Raw genomic sequence first — 22,752 nt, forward strand, 5'->3', positions numbered from 1 at the left:
GACTGACAGAATGGCGTCTCAATGTGTGTTATAATCTCCAGACCAAAGCTTAGAGTGAAGCATCATCTTCACTCCCATCAGAACTAATCGTTTCTCCGGATTTGCTGGTTCTGAACAACATTCCACACACCATCCATCTTGCCTCATTCACCCCTAGATCCATTCATCACACAGAGTGATTAGTGTTTAAAGTTAGTCTAGTTTTAATTTGTTTAGTAATACATCTTTTAAACCTGACTCTCTTTCTTTTGTCTCTGAGTTAATACGAAGTGGTTACATAATCCCTGCAATAAAAAGTTCCAGTCTTCTGGTTTAAATTATCCAAAGGTCCATAAGATTGATTTCATATTTCATATGGAATCTCACATTTTATGGTTCATTAAATAATATGTAAATTTAATCATTACATAGATAATTTTAGAAATGAATGATAAATTATAGTTATTTCTCTCGCTAGCACTTCTAAATGACAGGAAGGTAAATGTATAATTAACATAGCTAAATCAGAAATGGTCTGGTCAAGAGGAGGCGTATCTATTCATGACTATGACAAATCCTGTATTGCTGTAAGCTCTGAAAGTCCAAGGAAGAGAGGAAAAGCAAAAACATGTCAAACTAAACATTTGTTTCTAAAGCAGTTGTACAAGATCATACATCAATGTCAAACATAGGAATGATGTCATGCTTTTTTTCTAATGAAAACTAATTTAGTTGTGAAAAAAAGCTTGTGAAGTCATCAAAACTTAATGTTATAATGATGCTTGGCTTAATAGAGCTATAACTCTCTGTCTGCCAGGATCCGGTGGTGAAAGTAAAACCTGGAGTTATAATTTCTCTCATTTATGTGATGAATAACAGGTTCTAGCATCACGAGAGTTGTCTTGGATATTATTAGACCACCTTTCTGGCACAAATGAATGGAATGCCACCTTCTTTACAGCTTCGTCTGTTTTTGAGGACACTGCTGCAAATGAAGTCAAAGACCCAGCTTGTGTTGCATTCTTAAGTGGTGTTCGAGTTGTGGCAATGTCGCTGTGGTAATCAGCGTGCGTGGGAGTGAAATGCATGCAGATTCTTGTGTGAAATTATGAATGTCTTCCCTGGTCAGTTTATAGTCGATGCTACGGCTGGGCGATATGGCCTAAAATCAATATCACGATATATTGAGGATTTCACCTCGACAACGATAAATGGATGATAACTACAGGTATACGCAGGAACAAAAGCTGTCCACTAGATAGGGCTGCCATGTATTACATTGAGCCACATTTTTACGTTACTCAAGGTGGTACAGCTTCTTAAAGGGACATGAACGTTGCCAACCTACTAGTGATGTGTCGGTCGCGAACGAACCGGCTCTAAGAGCCGGCTCTTTGAAGTGAACGACAGGAGCCGTCCCCTCCCCTCCCCTTTTGCTTTGGTGAACGCTACAGGCAATTGGTCAGCATGTGTAACTGCGTGTCCAGACTGTCCACACACAGAGCAGTAGGGGCAGGGAAGAGGGAGGATAACCCCCAAATTCCACTACCTCCGCTCCGCTCCGGTCCGCCCCCGCCTTCCGCAGCCGCTCGCTTCCGAACTCAATTTTTACTGCTACCCACTCTACAACGGCTCCGCTCCGGTGCGGAGACCTGAGGAGAGCAAACAAGCATGCGCGGGATTTTCGAGATCTTGCGATACAGTCCGAGCAATAAACGCGGAAGTTAGATCCAAACACCCGTTGTGTGGGAGAAGCATCGGCATGAGCTGTTTAATCTGCCCATCATTTGTGTTGAGAGATCAGCAGTGTTTGGATCAACAAAGTGTGTCTACTTTGATAGTGGAAACTGTATTTATGGCTTAATTTTGTGCATTTAAACTTCAGCCGCCACTGATAGTTGTTAAAAGTTGTTAAATCTGTGCATATGAAACAAAAAACGCCTTTTGTTTATCGATTTATTGTGAAATACGGAAATTGTGCTTGCTCCTTTTCCTGTTGGGCCGTTGTGATTTCTGTCCATTTACTGCGGAGGTGCTCCGGCGTCCGGCGAAAATAGGATCGATTCTATTTTTGCCGGACGCCGGAACAGAGGGCGGCGCACGGCGCCTCACTGCCGGAGCACGGCCGCAGTAGTGGAATTGCTCTGATTGACTACAACGGGACCGATTTTGCTCCGGCGTTCGTGTCGGAGCGGAGCGGAGGTAGTGGAATTTGGGGGTAAGACTCAGACACACAGCAGAGCACATGCGGGCGGAGGGAGACGAGAGGGAGTGAGGAGGTGGAAAAAGGCGAGAGAGAGAGAGAGAGAGAGAGAGAGAGAGAGAGAGAGAGAGAGAGAGAGAGAGAGAGAGAGAGAGAGAGAGAGAGAGAGAGAGAGAGAGAGAGAGAGAGAGAGAGAAAATGAGCGCCAGCAGTCGGAAAGTGGAGATTTCTGAAAGTGTTCAGTTATTAAATCCATAGAAATGATAAATATTTGATATATAGCATTTGTTTTACATTAGTAAATCATTTTACATTTAGTTTTGCATTATTTTGGTTATAAATGTACTCTATGCAACAGAAAATCTGAGGAGCCACTTGGGAGCTGAAAGAGCCGGCTCTTTTTGGTGAGCTGAGCCAAAAGAACCGGCTCTCTAAAAAGAGCCGGAATTCCCATCACTACACCTTTTAATTTTTTTATTATCAAATTTACTGACATGGGAAAAATTATCTTGATATGAGTCAGATAACGATAAATTTTCGATTTATTGCCCAGCCCTAGTGGATCCAACAACAATTCATGTGCCTCTGGATTTAAGGAACTGATTTACTGTAAATGTGAACAATGTCTCAGGATTCTGATGTGTTCCCCAGCAACACCTCCCTGGTGCCTTGTTACTGATTTTGGGTTTGTTTATCAGCGGGAGTGTTGTTGAATGGGGCAAAATCGATGAAGAACGTTGACCGCTGATGGTGACACACAGGCTTGACTTCAGGCTACACTGCCTCTGATCAGCCTTGCTGTTTTGGGTCCATCTGGGCTGGGCTAACAGCTGGCCTTGGCAGCGCTACACCACTCAGTGGGGCCTGACTATCTCCTGGTGTGTTTGAAGCAGTGAAAAGATGCTCTCCCTACAGTCTAAGGAGGCATTCTGCTCCATACTAAAATGAAAAGCTTCAAAAACATTCAAGAGTTTGTGGAAAAAGAAAACATTTCAAATGCCCACATTTTAGAGAAATACACACAAGAAATGACCAATGATTTCCAACCAAATTTGGCCTTTGTAAGGACCATTATCTGCAGTGGCTTAAACTAATGAGGTGATTAGCAGGCAGCTCTCCACCAGTAAGCAAGCCCAGTGGTTGCTACTAAAAATATGACACAGGGATTTAATGGGGGAAGGGAAAGAGCTTTGCTTTGCTCCTAAAACCTTATATTTACCAATACAAGAGTGGTGCATGTCAGAGCAGCAGGAGACTCAAAGAAAACAGCTGCAACAGGAGAAAATTGATGTAGTACAGAAGTGTTCAAGTAATTAATGTATCACAGTCAGAAACAATTCAGGGGATTCAACGAGCCAGTTGCAGAGAAGAAATTAAACAGAACACATGTGAGATAAACAGATTTGTCCAACAAAGAGGGTCAAGAAGGCAGCTGAGACTCAGGAACTGAGTCAAAAAGGAATTGATTCACTTCGTGTTTTTAACGGCTACTTCTGGGAAGACTTTTTATTGACCTGTCAGAAGCTGTGTATAAACCAGCAACAAGCTCACATCTTGACTTTTTCACCACCTATTCCCTTATTTATATCTTTATTCTCAAAGAAGCGTTCGAAATAATTATGAATCATCGATGTAACATACAATTTGTAGTTTCTCATTTGTTTTATGACAGATTTATGAATGTTGTTCAACTTTTCCTCTTTCTATTTGGCTTTCTGACATTAAACGGAGCAGAGGATACATCAGAAAAACAGAATCCTAATCATAAAGCTGTTATTTGTTATTTTTTATATACAAACGACACAACTTGGCCTGTCAGTACATGTTAGGTGGAGACACATATTGTAATGTGACAATAAAAAGAAAAAAATGGAATGGTAAATGTAATTTCACAGAACAAATTCGACACAGAACACACATGTTTGAAATGGAATTGAAAGAAAAGTGAAATAACTTTTGGAAGAACCGTCATTTTGATGTGTTTAAAATGTAAATGATTTATACATATCGGTGGTAACTATCAAGACTTGTGGGAACAATTTTCAGAAGCCCATTCAAATCTTCCAACGAAAGCCAGAGACCTCCACTCAGAACAAAATAATAGAAAAATTAAGTTTCTTTAGTAAATACTAAAAATTTCAATTTTTATAAATTTTCTTCAAATGCATCTTTTTATTGTTTACTTCAGGTGATAATTAAAAAAGTGGCTTTGTTATATTTTTGCAAAAGGAACTCTTCAAATTCAAGAAACTTCACCATAACACCTGACTAATATGATTTTTAATTCATTCACTGCCTTTGACGACTAAAGTCGTCATTTGCATTTTTTTAATGTGTGGGCGTCGGAACGAGCCGCCGCAGAGAACAAACATCTCAGCTCTAAGGCCGATCTTCATCCGCGTACGTCACATGTCACGTGATCAGGAAGCAAAAAATCCATTTGTTAGGAGATCCTTTTGGGCCGCTGCTGTAAAAAATGTGAGAGAACCGGCAAAGCTTCTGCCGATCACAATTCGACAACAGATTATGAAAGAACAGATAACGCTCGAAACGCACGGATTCTTCCTGATAAACGAGGTGAGTCTACTCTTCGTATTGTTAGTGTTGGCATTGACATCATCCTAGCACACAACGTTCTGTGACTCTTAAAAAAAACAGTAAAAGCGCTGAAAAACGCTGGCAGTAAGGGGCATTTCTGATCAGGATGGTTGTTGCCAGTTATGGATCAGCATTTCAAATTCATATCAGATTCACATATCCGATTTTACATGACAAGCAAAGACGAGTCATTAACAGTAAGTTGATACATGGATAAATACATTGTATCTGGTGTTAGTACTCTTGCGTGTTTTACAGTAGGGAGTACTTACTACACTAATTACGGTAGTTTGTGTCTGATGTTAGAGGAAGTGGTGTTAGTCGTCTCCCTGTTCCTGTTATAGTTCTGAACGACTCTTTAAAGGAAGTAAAATGCCCCAATTACGGTGTTCATTTCAGGATATCCTCAGGTTCCAGGTGTCAGACCACAGAGAAATACAATCATCAGGTTTCATTCAAAAACCCATCAGACTTCTGACTAAATAACATTAAGCAAAAAGTTGGCTGGAAAAAGTTTGCTTGACTAAATGCTCTATTGAGTTGTTTCTAATTGAAAAAGTAAGTTGAGATCATTTTAGCATTGACTATTTGCATGTAATTCATTGTTAGCATTGTTAGCTCAATGGTAGCCTCTAGCCTGCTTCATCAGATCTTAGAGTAAAACAAAAAAATGTTGTGTCTTCTAAGAAATAACTTCTGGGTCGCTCCTGTTTACTGGCTTCAGTTCTTTAAACCACTCTGGAGCTTTTTGCTTGCTGGTGTTGAGTTACAAATACCTGTGCTGCTGGGTTAGCTCGGCACAGACTTCACAAACACATATTGTAAACAGTAACTATGTCCAATAAAAAGAAACACCGACAAACCGCAGGGCAGATGAGAAGGAAATGTGTGTCAGTTAGGGCTGGGGGTAAACGATTATTTTTAAAATGATTATTCTGAAGATTATTTTATCGAATAGTCGACTATTCTAATGACTATTTAGACAATTAATCTAATAATTATTTTTCTATTGCACAGTTAATAAAAACCAAAAAATCTCAAATAAATTCCTCAAAAAAATTGATTAATTGGTACGGTAAGAATAAACACTACAGGCCTTCCATTTTGTATGACACTGCTTTTATTGTGTTGCGGTTGGTTATGTTCTGGTGACATGTAGAACTTGGGAGTGCAGGCTGCTGCCTGAGAGGTGGTTCGAGATGGAGTGTCTCCATGCTGCTTTGTTTTGGTCACTTATGTGCATGAGGCGAGTGGTGTTACGACCCTTCCTGGGGAGTTTGGCTCGTGTGCAAAAAGGAAGACACAATAACGTGGGATTTAAAAGTAAAAATGATGATCAGGTTTATTTACAACTACAAAAAAACATAAATCTTTCCATCCACAGGTTGGGAATAATAAAACTAATTTTGCCTGTGTGTCATGGTCTGAGTCTGCATCTTCCTTCATGTGTCTCCTGATGTTCCTCCATCCCTCTCTAGATTCTCTTCTGTGTCTCATAGCGCCCTCATGTGTCCTTTGTCTGCATCTCATTTATGTGTCTCCTGTTTGTAGGCCTTCATATCATTCCCTCAGGTCCAGTGTTCATTTAGTCATCCTCAGCCGCTCCAGTTGTAGCTCCAGCCTCTTTGTCCCCAGCTCGGTGTGTGTGTCACTCCCCAGTTCAGTGTGTGTGTGTGTGTGTGTGTGTGTGTGTGTGTGTGTGTGTGTGTGTGTGTGTGTGTGTGTGTGTGTGTGCGTGCGCGCGTGTCCACTCCCCAGCTCAGTGTACGTGCGTGTGAGAGTCCTTCCCTCAGTCTTTAGGTTTAGTTCTGTTTTAGAGTTTTAGGTTTATTTGCCCTCCTCTGGTTCTGTTTCCCCCATTTAGATAATTATATTCACCTGTCTTCCCTCCAGCCCTCACTCCACACACCTGCTGCCTGTTTCCCTAATTACTCCTCCCTGTGTATTTAAGCCCTGCCTTGTCTCTGTTTTGTGTCGGTCAATTGTATTGTTGTCAGCGTTTGTTCGTGCTCTATGTTGAGCTTTACGTCTCCAGGTTTTGGTGCTCTTGGTGAGCTTTCAGTGTCCTTAGTTCCTGGACTGTTGATTTTTAGTTTCCTGCCCCTGTGGGATTTTTTGGGCGCATCTTCCTAAATAAAAACAACATGAAGCGTGGGTGCAGAGCAGGAGCAAAACGGAGACAGAGAAAGAGGTAATTCAAACCATCTCTTCCATCGATCATAATAGGCAATGTGAGATCACTGGCCAACAAGATGGATGAACTCCAAGCCCTTTCAAGGACTCAGCCAGAGTATCGGCAGTGCAGTGTTATGTGTTTTACTGAGACGTGGCTGCAGGACCATATCCCCAATTCCAGCGTCTCTCTACCAGGATTCCTGACTGTATGAGCAGACAGAGATCTGAAGAGGAGCGGGAAAAGAAAAGGAGGTGGAGTGGCAGTGCTTGTCAACAACAGATGGTGCCATCCAGGTCATGTTTCAGTGAAATGTCGTCTCTGCAGCCCAGATGTTGAACTCTTGGCAGTAAGTTGTCGCCCATATTATTTGCCAAGAGAGTTCACCAGTGTTGTCTTGGCAACCATTTATATTCCACCTTCAGCCATTGCTGAAAGTGCATGTGATGCCATCAGCTCCGTTGTGGCTAATCTACAAACCCAGCACCCCAATGCATTTGTGGCTATATCTGGTGATTTTAATCATGCCTCGCTCTCTGCTACAATTCCAACATTTCAACAGTTTGTCAGCTGCTCCACCAGAGAAAACAAGACATTGGAATTGTGTTATGGAAATGTAAAGAATGCATACATGTCTAAAACAAGACATCCTCTGGGACAATCAGATCACAATCTTGTTTTTCTCTGCTCAGCATATAAACCACTTGTTCAGAGGCAACATGTGACAAGAAGAACTGTGAGAAAATGGTCACAGGACACTGAAGAAGCCCTGCAGGGTTGTTTTGAGACCACAGATTGGATGACTCTCTGCCAAGGATATGAAGAGGACATCAATGCCATGACTGGATGTGTCACTGACTATATAAACTTCTGTGTGGACAACGTCATACCTACCAGAACAGTGAGATGCTTTGCTAATAACAAACCCTGGATCACCAGTGAACTGAAGAATCTGCTAAATGAGAAAAAAGAGCCTTCAAGGAGGGAGACAGGGAATTATTGAGGAGTATACAGAAGCAACTGAAGATCAAGATCAGAGACAGCACCAATCCACCGACATCTGGACAAAGCAGGCAGCACTGTGAAGGTCATGTTCTTTGATTTCTCCAGTGCATTTAACACATTCCAGCCTGATGCACTTTGCCAGAAACTCCAGAAGACACAGGTGGGGGCCTCAACTATCGCCTGGATTAAAGACTACCTGACAAACAGACCACAGTTTGTGAGGCTGAAGAACTGCACATCAAACCAGGCGATCAGTAACATTGGAGCACCACAGGGGACTGTACTCTCACCATCAGGCTGTACCATCTCATCAGGCATACAGGAAGAAGCTGGAGAACAAACTACAGAGGAACAATATCAGAGATGTCTGGTCAGGGATGAAGAAGATCACACGCTTCAAGCAGAGGAAGGATTGCACAGATGGCAGCCTGGACACAGCCAATGAACTGAACAAGTGCTTCAATAGGTTCAGTTCAGGAACAAACCCAGCATCCTCCTCACTTGTCCCCAGAGAAACAGACATCCCATCCTCTTCTGATCCAACATTTTCCTGTCACACACCAGCTCTTTTGTTCTCTAATGCAGCCATGGACTCTTCTGGTTCAATAAATCTGTCTTCAACCAAGTCAGGAGATGCTGCTGCCCTATTTGCCTCCCCCTCCAACCTATCTGTCTCTAGAAGTCAGGTGAAGAGGCAGCTGGAGACTGAACAGAAACAAGGCTGCAGGTTCAGATGGTGTCAGCCCCAGAGTACTGAAGGCCTGTGCAGAGCAGCTCTGTGGGATTCTGCAGCACCTCTTCAACCTCAGCCTGGCCCAGGAGAAGGTTCCAGTCCTGTGGAAGACATCCTGCCTTGTTCCAGTTCCAAAGAAAACTCGCCCATCAGTCAATGACAACTACAGACCGGTTGCCCTCACATCCCACATCATGAAGGTCCTGGAGAGACTCCTGTTGGTCCACCTGAATAAGCAAATTAGACCATATCAGGACCCGCTGCAGTTTGCTTATAGCCATGGAGTTGGAGTTGAAGCTGCCATCATCCAGCTGCTTCAACCAATCCACTGACATCTGGACAAAGCAGGCAGCGCTATGAGGGTCATGTTCTTTGATTTCTCCAGTGCATTTAACACGATCCAGCCTGATGTACTTTGCCAGAAACTCCAGAAGACACAGGTGGGGGCCTCAACTATCGCCTGGATTAAAGACTACCTGACAAACAGACCAGTTTGTGAGGCTGAAGAACTGCACATCAAACCAGGCGATCAGTAACATTGGAGCACCACAGGGGACTGTACTCTCACCATTCATTTTCACCCTGTACACCTCAGACTTCCAGTACAAATCAGAGACCTGTCATCTACAGAAAGACTCAGATGACTCTGCAGTTGTTGGGTGTATCAGAGATGGACAGGAAGCTGAGTACAGAGAGCTGGTGGAGCGCTTTGTGGCATGGTGTGGAAACAATCATCTGACCTTGAACGTGAACAAAACAAAGGAGATGATTTTAGACTTCAGAAGAAACAGGGTGGAGTCAAACACTGTTTCCATCATGGGAGAAGAAGTGGAGGTGGTTAAGGAATACAAGTACCTTGGAGTTCACCAGGATAACAGACTGGACTGGAGAAAGAACAGCGAAGCCGTTTACAAGAAGGGACACAGCAGACTGCACTTCTTGAGGATGCTTAGGTCCTTCAATGTCTGTAGCAAGATGCTGCAGATCTTCTACAAGTCTGTTGTTGAGAGTGTAATCTCTTCAGCCATCATCTGTTGGGGCAGTAGCATCAGAAGCAGGGACCTGATAAGGCTCAACAGCCTAATAAAAAAGGCTGGTTCTGTTCTGGCGACGACTCTGGAACCACTGGAGGAGATAATGCAAAGAAGGATTCTCCAGAGAATCAAGAAAATTACGGACAACCCTGAGCATTCTCTTCACAAGACTGTCCGACAACAGAAGAGTGTCTTCAGTCAGAGGCTTCTTCAGTTTCGCTGCAACACTGACCGCTACTGGAGATCCTTCCTGCCAACAGCCATTGTAATATACAATAACTCTTTGATGACTTGATTATTATTATTATTCTGAGCTACTACAGCAATCAATTTCCCTCTGGGATTAATAAAGTATTTTTGAATTGAATTGAATATATAGAACCCCCCTTTTATGCAGATTTTAGATGCGCTTTTTAAGCATTTACCATAAAATGCACCTATATTTATATGTACATTTCTAATCTTTGCTACAATTTAGTTTTTGTAACCATGGTAGGAAATGCATGTATCATGTCTGATAATACACTCTATTTGTGCCATAGTGTGTATGTGTGTGCCCTAATGAGTGGGTGTTCAGAAAGATGAGAACAGAAAGTTCATTCTCACAGATTTCACTGCTCACATCTCAAATAGACATTTTGCAGGTTTTTTGTTTAGCTTTGAAGCGATGGAAGCAAACGTTGCATTGAAACAGTAATAAACCAGCCATCTGCTGTTAAAATAACAAAATGACTCGTTCTGAATAATTACTGTTGCTCACAGATTGATTGCCTGTGTGATGAAAGTTGATACAAGCAAAGCAGTAACATATAAGGCTAATTAATTTAGTGAACAAGCTAATTTATTGAGTCCTTTGGGCAAATGGATACCACTGCTGCAAAATAAAAAGAGAATTCATGCAGGGAGAAAATGCCATCAGAGTTTCTAACGAGATGTGTTTTTCTTTTCCATCCATTTTTTCAGATATAATGATTTTCAAAAGAGGAACATTTGAGAGGCAAGGGAAAAATCTTTCTGCTTCAAAATGTAAAGAAAAACATGCAATCTCCACCAATGACACGTTATGGGTTCACTTGGAAATTGCTGGTGAAAAGTAGCAGTTTGGTGCATTTTTCACAGAGGAGACTTGTCTGATTAGATGCTTGCCATTGGAAGGCGGAATAGATGTAGACTTTTATGTGCGGTAATTAGATAAACTGCAAAGCTCTGGAAGGTGCAGAGGCCCATTAGCGATGCTGAAGATGGTATTTATAGCCTTTTACTCTCGGCCTACGCACATCAACAGGCTGCTGGTGATGAGCAGGATGACTTCAATTATTTTTCCGTATGCTCGTGTATCAGATACTTACCTGATTACTGATAAACTGCTCACCAGTGGCAACAATCAACAATGCACAATATATTTGCAGGTCAGGAAAACGAATAAGATAGATGGTTGTGAGTGGTGTGACTTATAAAGATGAGAAGATGAAACAGATATAAAGAGGTTCTCGCTGCGGTGTGACTGTTAATGACTAGACGAGAGCCTGAATGGTAAGGCATTTCTGCACTCTGAAATGTCAACGTTCATCCATATGTTGCAATTATGTAATCAAATGCCCGACTGTGATCAGAAATTGACCTCTTTTATTGCAATTTAGTCACAATTATTTTTTGGCCCCAACTGTTCTCCATTTCCAATTATTTTGGGTACTGATGGCCAAATTTCCAGCCAAATGGTTAATTACTCGATGGTAGCCTGGCAAGCCAGACTAAATAAAAATATTACTTAGTCTGGCAACACTCCATTGGTTGATGGCTCTCGGTCGTGGGGCGGGTTCTACCATTGTCTTTCAAACAACCTCCATATGCTACTGGACAACGAACATTAGATAATCGCTGCAACGGATGCCGGTCATTGAGGCTGTCCGCTGTTGAAGAAGGCAAACATACATCCTTCTTCTCAATAAAGGACTTAAATACATCTATCTGCTCCTGATTCTAATAAAGCCCAAGTCCAAATTGTCAAAAATTGATGTAAAAGCCGTTTCAAACAAGTTGTTGCCGTCTTATACCACTATGTTGCCTCATTCCGCCCACCAGCCCACAAAGCCGATAGAGCTCTGTGATTGGCCTACCATTGTGGACAAATCACAGCGCTCTATTGGTTTGAAACCCCAACAGAAAGCTGTGATTAGCCAGCCAGAAGGCTGCTAGGGGTGTGTGGAGGTTCCAATGGAACGTTCCTAGACCAAACTCTTGCTTTACAAAATTTGGTCTAGTTCATTAGGCTAACTCGACACTTCATCGTGTGTTTCATTTACGCAGCGTTATATAGTGACAACTGCTGGTGGAGCTGAAACATGACAGCCAGGCCGTACAAATCATTTGGGGAAGCCTTGAGCCATTTTGCAGACCCTCTCCTAAATGTTGCTTGTAATTTAACTTTCTTAGTTGCAGCCCAGTGAGATTCCGGTTTACTTCTTTAGCTTCTTAAAGGAGACATATTCGATTTGGAGAATGAATCGTTTCTGGTTGGCTTAGCTCACATATGTCAGAGTCAAGGCCCGCGGGCCAGATGCGGCCCGCGGAGCATTTTTATGTGGCCCGCGAGATAAATATCAAAAATATATTAAAACTGGCCCGCTGGCCGATTTTACCGCAAAGACTTCAACTCCCATGATGCTTTGCGGCGTCAGCGCGGAGCCGACGAAAACCCCTCCTTTGTGTTTTTTCAGCGCCTGCTGCCGGTCTCTGCAGCTCCGCTGTTTCGGACAAACTACAATCCTCCCACTCAGCGCCGAGTTCACTCAGCTGTTTTCTGACGTTGAAGCCCATAAAATGAGATTCTAGCCGCTCAGTAATGTGTTCACGACTGAAAGAGAAAGTTTTTCAACTAAAGTCCAGACAGAGCTGATATAACTCCAGCGAGCAGCGACACGCTCAAACCAGCACGGCTCTGTGGTTGTGTTTCCTCCCCGACACACAACAACGTGGTCAAGCTGCTCAGACATGTTCTGCAGCACAAACCTATGTGAGCACCTGTTGTCATCTAATGTTGTCATTATTATGATGAAGATGAACAAAACAACAGGAGTCTCCTCCTCAGCTCAGATCAACCCCATGATGCAGGTATCTGGCTGGAACAGGTGAGCTTTAAATATGTTGGTTTTATGCTCTTTTTCTGCTCCAAAACATGAAAGTTAACAGGTGAGATGTTGCATTTTCATTTAAGATAAAATGATATTCTTATTTTGTTGTTGGCCCGTGAGAAAATATTTAACCAACAGTAAACAGGAAGTGGAAAGGCTGCAGATAGATGACTAGAATAGAAAATCCCTTTATTGTTCCTCATTGGGGAAAGCTAGACGTCACAGCAGCGATGACACGTATTACAGGAGAAAAAAAGGAGAATAAAAAATAAGAAAAATGAATAAACAAGAAAACAAATCCTGAATAGATTTAAAAAATGCTGATAATACCACAAGTAATGAATACCACTGATGCCTTTTATTTGTAACTGACTTGCTCGTGTGTAATTTGGTTATTCCACATTCAGTGTTAATGCAGAAATAAGTTTGTTTCCAAATTTAAAGGTTCAAAATTGCATATATGTTGATAAAGAAAATGTGCAAATTTGCTGTCACTTTTTCAAAAATATTAAGTTTGGCCCTCGACTCCGTCCCAGAGTTTCATTTCGGCCCCTTGTGAGTTTGAGTTTGACACCCCTGGCTAAGCTCAACTGCACTTGGAGACCCCTCACTAGGTGTTGGTGTGGGTTTTTTGGTGCCGGGATGGTTTTGCTTCTGGCTGATCTACATCAGTGGTGATGATAATGTAGTGGGCTTGTCCATCCTCTGGGGCCAGGCCAGCTGACAGACTTTCCGAGGCCCAGGACTCCGCCCATTGAAAAACAATCTCTATTTTACAATATGTATGCATTTGGCGCAGTAAGAGCTAATAATAAACCTTTAAAAGATACTCTCTAAAATACTTGGAAACCATCCATTAAAACAGCAATAGACAGTTTTTTTTTTACTTTAAGTTAGAGCTTTAACGTTGATCTCAGTGATTACCAAGTTCAAACTTGACCAGTTTCATATTTGACACCACTCTGCTGACCAAAAAGTGCATATGATAGCTTTGTGGAGCGGGTAGGTGCTCTATAGGGGGCGCTCTCAACTTGCTTTACAGCTGTTAGCTGTAATGCTAGTGGTTAGCATTTTCAGTTCGCCGGTCATCAATAAAAAACACAAAAACAAAGTAGTTTTCCTCTTCTGCTGGCAGGAAACTGCTCAGTGTTACTTTAACTTCATTTTTTTATTGTTGTCCATATTTTCTTCAACTTTTTAAGTTTTTCTGTATTTTTCTGACACTTTAACGTTCACAAATGTGCTCAAATGGCCAAATACGCTCCTATAAAGGTGAAAGATAAAAAATCTAATATAAGGCCTTTCTACTACTTTTTTCAAACATCTCCTTTTTTTTTTGTTTAGTAGCTTTTCTTAACTATTTTTTTCCCCAGCAGTATACCTGCAAGTTAAAAGTTCAAAGAAAGAACAAGAATAATCACCTCAGCCATTGGTGTGATTGTGTTCGTCTTGCGTGAGCCAATCCGAAACTTGGCAGCCTTGTAGATCTTCCAATACACAAACACAACCACACAAAGTGGAAGGTAAAAAGCTCCAAAGGTGGAGAAGATGGTGTAGGACGGCTCCTGGCTCACCTGGCACTTCATTCCTTCTGAGTAGGTCTCCCCCCATCCAAACAGAGGTGACAGGGAGATGATGGAGGACAGCAGCCAGGTGAGTGCAATCATCACGTTGGAGATCTTTTTTCTAGTCTTGAGCGTGTACTCCAAGTGTCTGGTGATGGACCAGTAGCGGTCAAGTGCGATAGCTGTAACATTCCAGATGCTAGCCGTGCAGCAGAGCACGTCAAATGAGATCCAGACCTGACACAGCACGCGGCCCAGTTTCCACAGCCGGCCGTTAAGTTCGTGCACCAGGCTGAGTGGCATCACCAGTGCCGCCACCATGACATCTGAAATGGCCATGGAGGCCACCAAGTTGTGGGGCACCCGGTGGAACGTCCTAACCCTCAGAATGGTCACCAGCACCAGCAGGTTCCACACAAATGTGGCCACCACCAGCATAGCCAGTAAAGTGAGCGTGAGCACGCTGAAAACAGAGAAGGGTCTGTAGATGTTCCCACCAGAGTTGTAGCCGTCCAGAGCCCCGCTCAAGTTGGCTGTCACTGTGCTGCTATTGGAGTGTGTCATGGTGGCACCCCACAACCCCGCCGCTGAGGGTACGGAGGATTCAGAAACTGTTTACAGACAGATGAGGCATTCTGCAGAAGAAAGAGAGAACGAGGCAATAATTGAATTTGTAGAACAATCTAAATTAAAGGAGAACAATGAAATCTGATGTTAGCCTAAATCTGGACAAGTGGGGGAGTAGAGGGAGGTGGAGTGTAGAGTCGGTAAAGATGCTCTCCCTTGCCCTGCCTCCAACATGCCTCCATCTAAAAGGCTAGGTTCTCCAGAGTTATCTCTGTAGTTATGCTGCTATAGGCTTAGACTGCTGGAGGACATGCTGACCACTTTCCACACTCGACTACTTTCTTCTACAATCTGCTCTTTAACTGCATTATTTCCTGCTATTTCAGCTGTTAACTTTATTTTTTCTCTGTTATTCTCCCCAGAAGAAGCTACAATGGTGTTCTGCTGAGCTGTGGTGCCCTCATGGAGAAGGCCATCGGCTTGAACGCTGTTGCTAACCATTTAAATGTTCTCCCTCTCCTGATAATAACATTTTGCTTTCTTTGACATTGGATGTGCTACTACTAGTTTACCTGTTTGATTATAGATTCACTAGGATAACTACAATAAAGTTTATCTCTCACCAAATAGAATATTTACTAAGAAATCACAATGTAACCATAGAAACGCTGCTTGGTATATATGTTGTTTGTGTGTGTGTGTGCGTGCGTGCGTGCGTGCGTGCGTGCGTGCGTGCGTGCGTGTGTGTGTGTGTGTGTGTGTGTGTGTGTGCTCTGTCTTCTCGACCCCCAGTGAGTCGTGGTGGATGGCTCTTTATATTGAGCCAGGATCCTCTGGAGGTTTCTTCCTGTTAAATGGGAGTTTTCCTCTCCACTGTCGCTAAATGCTTGCCTAGCATGAGGATTGCTGTAAAGACTCAGACACCAGTCAGTGACTTGAGGCGATTTGCTGGGTTCCTTATATTGGAAACTTTTTACTGACTGGCTTAATGAACTGACCTGTACTGGTATGTTTGCTATGAGAAGTGCCTTTGTGATAGGCTAATAGACTGCTTGATGCCCAAGCTTAAAGACTGATTTTATACCCCTCTATGCAGCTCCAAGGAGGATCCAGTGACTGTTCGTTATTTGTTATAAGACTGATTTCATTTGAACAATAGTGTGGTAAGAAATGCACAGTTTACAGTATCAAAGCTTCACAATGAATGTAAACTCATAGCAGTTCATATAGATTAAAAACAGACCAATGTAAATATATTAACAATACTGTTTAAAAGCTAATATTTTATGATATATTTCACGTTAGAGTCGTTTTAGTTAAAAAAGAGTGAATTGTGTATCGGCCATCGACTAACAAGCCTTATCTGTGATCGATTAGTAGTGACTTAGCCTTCCACTAGGGGGAAAACGGCGCGCTCGCGCCTCATTGCAAGAAACGACTGCATGAGAGAAGCAGCTCACAAATCACTTTCGTGATTCTTTCACCCCTGTTTCAGGGGTGTAACACCTTGAGACTCATGTCATGATTTGGTGCAATATAAATAAACTTGAATTGAGTTGAATTGAAATACTTGTAGTTTTGCAGTTTTCCTCGCTTGTTTCACACCTGCATGCATCACTGTGTCAGTGACAAGAGAGGCAGTTTAGTGATTTGCTCACAAAGGTAAAATGCACTCGAGTCTCTCATTCCAGCCGTTGAGCAACCTGCCTACAACTTTCAAGTGCAATTTCATCTGTTGTTAAAAAGAGCCACGAGCACTCTGCAACATCCCCGGCTCAGGAAGAGACCATAAATATTCAGTTTCATCATCGCACTGCTGTGCTTTGATTTGCATTCAAATCAAACGAACGAAGCAAAATGAACAGGTTTTTTTTTTTTGTGTGCTCATTTTGTTATGAACATCTTCATATTTGATGAGGAAATAGATTTTACGAGCACATTTTACGTTGACTTTGGAGCTGGTGCTAAGAAAAGCATCTGTTTTTTAAAATTTCTTTTAGAGATGTTCTCTCGTACCATACTGCAGGACTGCCCCCGTCTCAGACCAAGGGAAGAAAGAAAAGATGCGACATGCCAACCGTATCGACACATTCACAAGAGACACTGGGTGAGCTCTAAAGTCTACCCAGCGTGGTGTTCGGCACCGTGAAAACAATGAATTTCAAATCAACGAGAGCCACTGCTGCCTGCCAGCTGACTGTTTGTTAGCTCAACATGGATCTTTACATATTGCTTCAGTGGTAAACTGTTCAGCTAACACAAGGCTTTCTGGGTAATCACATATTTACTAAACTGTTCACTATTAAAGTCAGAACGCCAGTAAGGATTTAACACATTGTTTTGGAAAATATTTTCCAATATGCATGTCTGGAAAAATCCCACTGGACATTAAATTTAATAATTGATCATGACTTATTATTTATACATACTGTTTAAAGAAAGCTGCTGGCTTTTAAATACTTAAAAGTCCATTTTTATGCTGAAATTTAAATATTAAATATAAATAAATCTGTCAAACATAAATGTATGATGATTAAATCAGACTGTGCACAATGAAGAAAGTAACAGTGACCATAAAGTGATGATGCACAGCGCATATTTGGTCCGCAAACTTGGTTTCAGTTCATTAGTAAAACAAGATGCAATCAGAAGTTTGTGTGTTTTAATGATCAAACCCTAAAGCACAAGAAAATCTGCAGCTGATGCTTCCTGATCTGATTTTTTCAGCTCAGCACGACTAGAAACCTGCTGTGAGACAAAAACTGGTGATCAAACCCAATCAGCATGACCTTTTTCAACACAGTCACAGTGCTGTGAAAAAGCATTCATCCCTTAACAGAATTCTTCTGCTTTAGCATTTTTGGTGCATTTAAATGTTTGACTTCAGTAAACTAATTTCAATATCTGACTAAGTTAAAGGTATAGCAATCAATGTTTTTCTTCCGGGTGGATCACGTCAACCATTGATCTGCAAAAATGTCAATTTCTGGTGAAGCCAATCCTGGGTTAGTTTTCACTTCCTGCACATGCTTACTCTGTGCACCCCTGCACTCTCATGGAAATCAGGAAGAGGCTAACGCGGTCCAGTCCGCTCCCCACAGACGCCGCTGTTGCCGGTTTTCTGCTTGAGAGGTAATGTTCTGCATGCTATTTTTAGAGCCTCTTATTACACATTACGGCCGGCAGCTACTTGTAAACAGACGCTGGGAGGGTGTTGCGCAACATGGAGAGGGTGGTTCTTTCCTGAAATTCAGAAACATCGATTGCTATACCTTTAAATACAAAATGGAGTTTTTTATGAGGCGCGGTGAAATAAGTTATCCAAACCAGCCTGGTTCAAATAAAAAAGTGACAGCCCCCTTACTGAAACATTATTTAACTGTGATTAACCCCATATTTGGGAATGTCACAAGCCACATTCAAGCTGACCTTAAAAATTAAGAAATGACTCTCAACATGAAGTAAGCTAAAAGATCTAAAAAAGCAACATATAACGCCCCGTTCTGAAGGAGAAAATAAGCCACAAATGACCTGAACTTTCTGTACGGTCTCTCATTCCATCTGGTGCAAAAGTAACAGATCAAAAAACCTAATACCAACTATCAGACACGGTGGGGGCAGTGGGATTATAGACATAAATACGTAGACGCAACATTAGGCGCTGGAGAGCGTAACAGCGTTGTCGCCATATTGGATGGCTCCCTCACTCTCCAAACCCAACTGGAGCCAAAGTGAGCAACTCGCCGTGCAGCCTACATTTGCGACAACTGGTGCAGTGTTGAAATCAGATCACGTACAATTGACTTTTCTAACTAATCTGTTGGGATTTTTTTTTTACTTATATTTACATCATCATGCCATGTGTGTCTGATTTTGTGAAAAAAACATAATAAAATGTGTTTTTTAATTGGGTAAACACCTTCCTCAGTAAAATTAAATTCACTGAGGCGAATGGAGACCTATCCAAGATGGCTGCTATTGGATGCCAGCTCCAATAGGATTTCCCTCTGGGATTAATAAAGTATTTTTGAATTGAATTGAATTTGAATTGAATAGGCAGCACCAGTCCACATCTACATTTACAGGGTTTCCCCCAGAAAATGAGTTAAGCCTGGCGGATTCGGCCGCCGGGGTGGGGTGGGGGGTGGGGGTGGGGGGGGGGGGGGGTTCGCGCGCTCCGTCCCGCAGTGCTCCTTCGTGATGGTGAGGGTGGGGGGGTTGCACACATTCCGCTGCTGTTTCTCACTAGTATCAGCTGATGGAGGGCTCTAGTTTTGTTGCGCCGCTCGTGTCAGCGGACACGGTAGGGTTGGGGAGGGGGGCGGGGCATGACGCTCAGCCTGGCGGGTGGCCAAGCAAAGCCTGGCGGGCCACCAGGCTTATAAAGCGCTGGGGGAAGCCCTGATATATGATGCCTGTGAGTGTGATGGGCTGGGACTGCTTTGCTGCTTCAGGACCATTTGCTGTAATTGGTGGAATCATAAATCATGGCTCTCTGCTAGAAAACATTAAAGGAAAACGTCTGACCTTTGACCCTTAATAGACCATTCATCCTGAAAACCTCTTCAATATGGCTGAATTATATCAATTCTACAAAGAAATGTGGGACAGAATCCCTCCACAGCAAGTGAGTCTCATTTATCACAAACACCAAAGGTGTAACAACCAGAGGTTGACTCCCTTTTCAACTTTTTGGCTGCCTGTATTCTTACAATGGATGCTCATTATTAAGGAAATAATCTCATTATTAGACAAAACCAGATTTTTTTTCAGCAAAAACTGCAACACAGCTTCAAATATAACAATGCTCCTGGCGAAGGTCCTCATTTACCCTGAGTTCATCCTCTCAAAAGGCTGCGTCAGGTTGATTATTTCACTATGATTCACATCATCAGTAGGTCCTGACATGTACGAGCGGCAAGGAGCACGTCTCTCCCAGTCACTGGGATGGAAATGACATGGGACAGCGCCTCTTAACATCACAATCTGTGCCCTCTAATCACAGGCTCCAACGCAGCAGACACCGACGAGCTCTGTGCTCAGCCCGCTCTCATTAACAAGCCCAATAAATAGCCGTGAAAGTCAGCGGACTGCTGTCCGGGGAGGAGGCAATAAAACGTGCAGCTTTCAGGAAAAGCATCCTTGTCACTCTGCTGACGTTACAGGGCAAGGCGTCACGACAGGCGGCTGCGACTTGCTCTGCAAAAGGCAAGCACACAAGACAGAACGGTGCAGAAAAACATGCAACATGCAAACGTGAAGAACAGAAAAGACCCCAAAGGGGCAAACAGCCCCTCAAAGTCTGCCTTAAGAAGCAGCTGGTTGGAGACTCTTATGCCATAAATATGATCAGTGGGAAAACAATATGTTTTACTATAATCTACAGATGTGAAAACCAACTTCAGCTGTTTCAGAGTTTTACACATCCACACTCATTAATACCATAGCTTCCAGACTCACATTAATGCCCATTTTCTTCATTTCCTTCCTCTTTGCTGCTCTGTTCTAAATTCAGGAGTAGGAAGAATAAACAATATTTGCCATCACTCTGAAAATCTTCTGTTTCCACTTCCTCTGCTCATCATTTCAGCCTCCTCCCTGCTGATATAGCTGACTTTTCACGTGGGTTTCTTTGTCAGCTGCAGGCTCGGGTAAATAGCAGCTTTGACATCTCATTTCATTCCATATTTCTGTGTCCAAGCTCAACGTTAGAGCCAGGCTTGTGATTAAAACCAGCAGCGTGAGTGGCTTTCTGTTTATATTGCAGAGCTCTTCGCAATGAAACTGTTGTCTGCTCAGATGTTGCACAATTTCCTCCAAAGGGGTTTCTCTGAGGCTGACATTTGCTGAGGAAATAGGAGGGAAAGTGTGCACGTGTCCTCTGATTTGCGCAAAAAACATCATAACGCAGTGAAGGGCGCGAAGACGGTTGCAACGAAATGCAAATGGGATAATTAATAACTTTTTTATAACTGAGTGCAGATTTTTAGTCAAACTGCAGCTGGTAACTAGAGTTGGACTCCAGAATCACAACTTTACCATGCGCAAACATGAGATAATTACCGCATCTGAGGGAATGCGCTCACTTTTGAGCCCCTAAAAGATTTATTTTCCTCTCTCCGGTAAAGACAAACTCACCCGGTCCCGGTGCTTTCTGTTTTGGTCTCTCCATCGACATTCACTTAGCAGCGCCAAGTGACATAAGCGCCTGGCTCAGTGCGGATGAGAGAGACGCGCCTCGCTCCGAGGACACAGAGCCGCTGGAATGAACCACGCCGCGTTCTGGAGGAGGGGGGCTGCCTCCAATTAAACAATGCATTTTTTTTATTTAGGGGGCTTGTGCGCGTCTTTTTCTGTGCTTTTGGCGAAATCTTTTGTTTTAATGTTCACTAAAGCGACAAAGCGAACTCAGGAGGATTCCCTTCTCTCTAATTAGCGACTAATCCCGCAGCTTTCTGATTAATGATCCCACCTATGGAACTCCCCCCTCCTCCTCCTCCCCTCTCCTCCCATCTCCTCCCACCCTGATGAATCGCAGAAAAGTAATTCAAATCCAATTTGTGTTCTCTGAACAACTTGTAATCGAGTTCCTCTCGCTTGGGCTCTGGAATATCCAGCGGGACGTTTTATTTTGTCCAAGGAAAATGAGAGAACGAAAGTGAATAGACTCATATAAACTCCTGAGTGATTAACTTTGAGTGATAATATTGAAGTGGGGGCTCTGCAGACAACCCTTTGAAAGAGATTGATTGGAGACTGTTATTCTGACTGGATTGATAAGCTAAAGGCTAGTTAGAGTCAACCCCCTAGAAAAATGCTGGCTGTTGCTTACATGACGACGGACATGTGTTTAACAGTAAATTCAGAGATTTTGACTCATAAAAGGGCGAGAAAAGTATCAGGTAGGCAGACCCCTTGCTCACACAGAGTGCATGCGGCTGCCAGAAGGACTGCCATTCACACCAACTGCGGTTCGTGTGCTGAACATCTCCAAAAATCTGTGAGCTCCAAATAATTAGAAATTTGGTATAATATGTTTAACGATGCACCTGTAAAGATAACGTGAACTTTCATGAGCCTCTTTTACAAAACACACTGTGCCAGCAAATCAGCTGGGACGTAATTTGGGGGGGGGGCGGGTGGGACATGTCCCCCCCACTTTTTCAAAAGGCAGTTTCGGTCCCCTTCACTTTTTTCCGTCCAAAAACAATATTTCGCTCCATTAAATGGATTTGATTGAGCACTAGGACCGAAACGGAAACCGGTTTCCTATTAGACCCACCCAAAAGCTAATCTATTGGCTCTGCTGATACTTGCTAACGTATTATTGGCTGTTGCTGCTGTCACTCAAGTTGTAAGCAGTCAGAACGTGCTCACGTTGTTTTGCTAGTTTGGAGCCGCTAGGGAACACCGGTACTGAGTCACATCGTCAAATAGACGCTGTGTAATATCAGAGCTCAGCTCAGCTTCCATTATATAACATTTGAATAAGTGTTCATTTGTGAGTCTTTGGTAGTTATGCACAGCCAGGCGGCAGCATGTCAAGAAACGTAAGTGGATATAAGAGACTTCTTTCAAAGTCAAAACGTAAGTTGGAACATGTGACACCCCTGCATTAAGCTCAGACTCACCTCCTCCTTCACAAACATACTCAAAACTAACTTTTACAAACTAATCTCCACATAACTGACTCCTCAGACACAATTTATTCGTATTATTATAATTTATTATTATTATTACTATTATCATGATTATTATTACTAG

At 42.7% G+C, this 22,752-nt stretch overlaps 1 protein-coding gene across 2 annotated transcripts in view; it reads right to left on the reverse strand.

Annotated features, from left to right (window-relative positions):
- Positions 1–21,270, reverse strand: part of htr5ab (5-hydroxytryptamine (serotonin) receptor 5A, genome duplicate b) — a 29,577-nt gene extending 8,307 nt beyond the window's left edge. The window contains exons 1-2 of one of the 2 annotated variants that reach the window (XM_054751502.2): positions 21,127–21,270; positions 14,431–15,056 (exon numbers count right to left, since the gene is read on the reverse strand). In XM_054751502.2, coding sequence (XP_054607477.1) covers positions 14,431–14,985 — 555 coding nt within the window. In that variant the 5' untranslated portion in view covers positions 14,986–15,056; positions 21,127–21,270. Of the gene's footprint in view, positions 1–14,277; positions 15,057–21,126 lie in introns of both variants that reach the window. The other variant, XM_015954618.3, reaches the window with a different exon arrangement.
- Between the last annotated feature and the right edge of the window lie 1,482 nt (positions 21,271–22,752).

The sequence above is a fragment of the Nothobranchius furzeri genome, chromosome 7 (genome assembly GCF_043380555.1).
Source record: "Nothobranchius furzeri strain GRZ-AD chromosome 7, NfurGRZ-RIMD1, whole genome shotgun sequence".
NCBI lineage: Eukaryota > Metazoa > Chordata > Actinopteri > Cyprinodontiformes > Nothobranchiidae > Nothobranchius > Nothobranchius furzeri.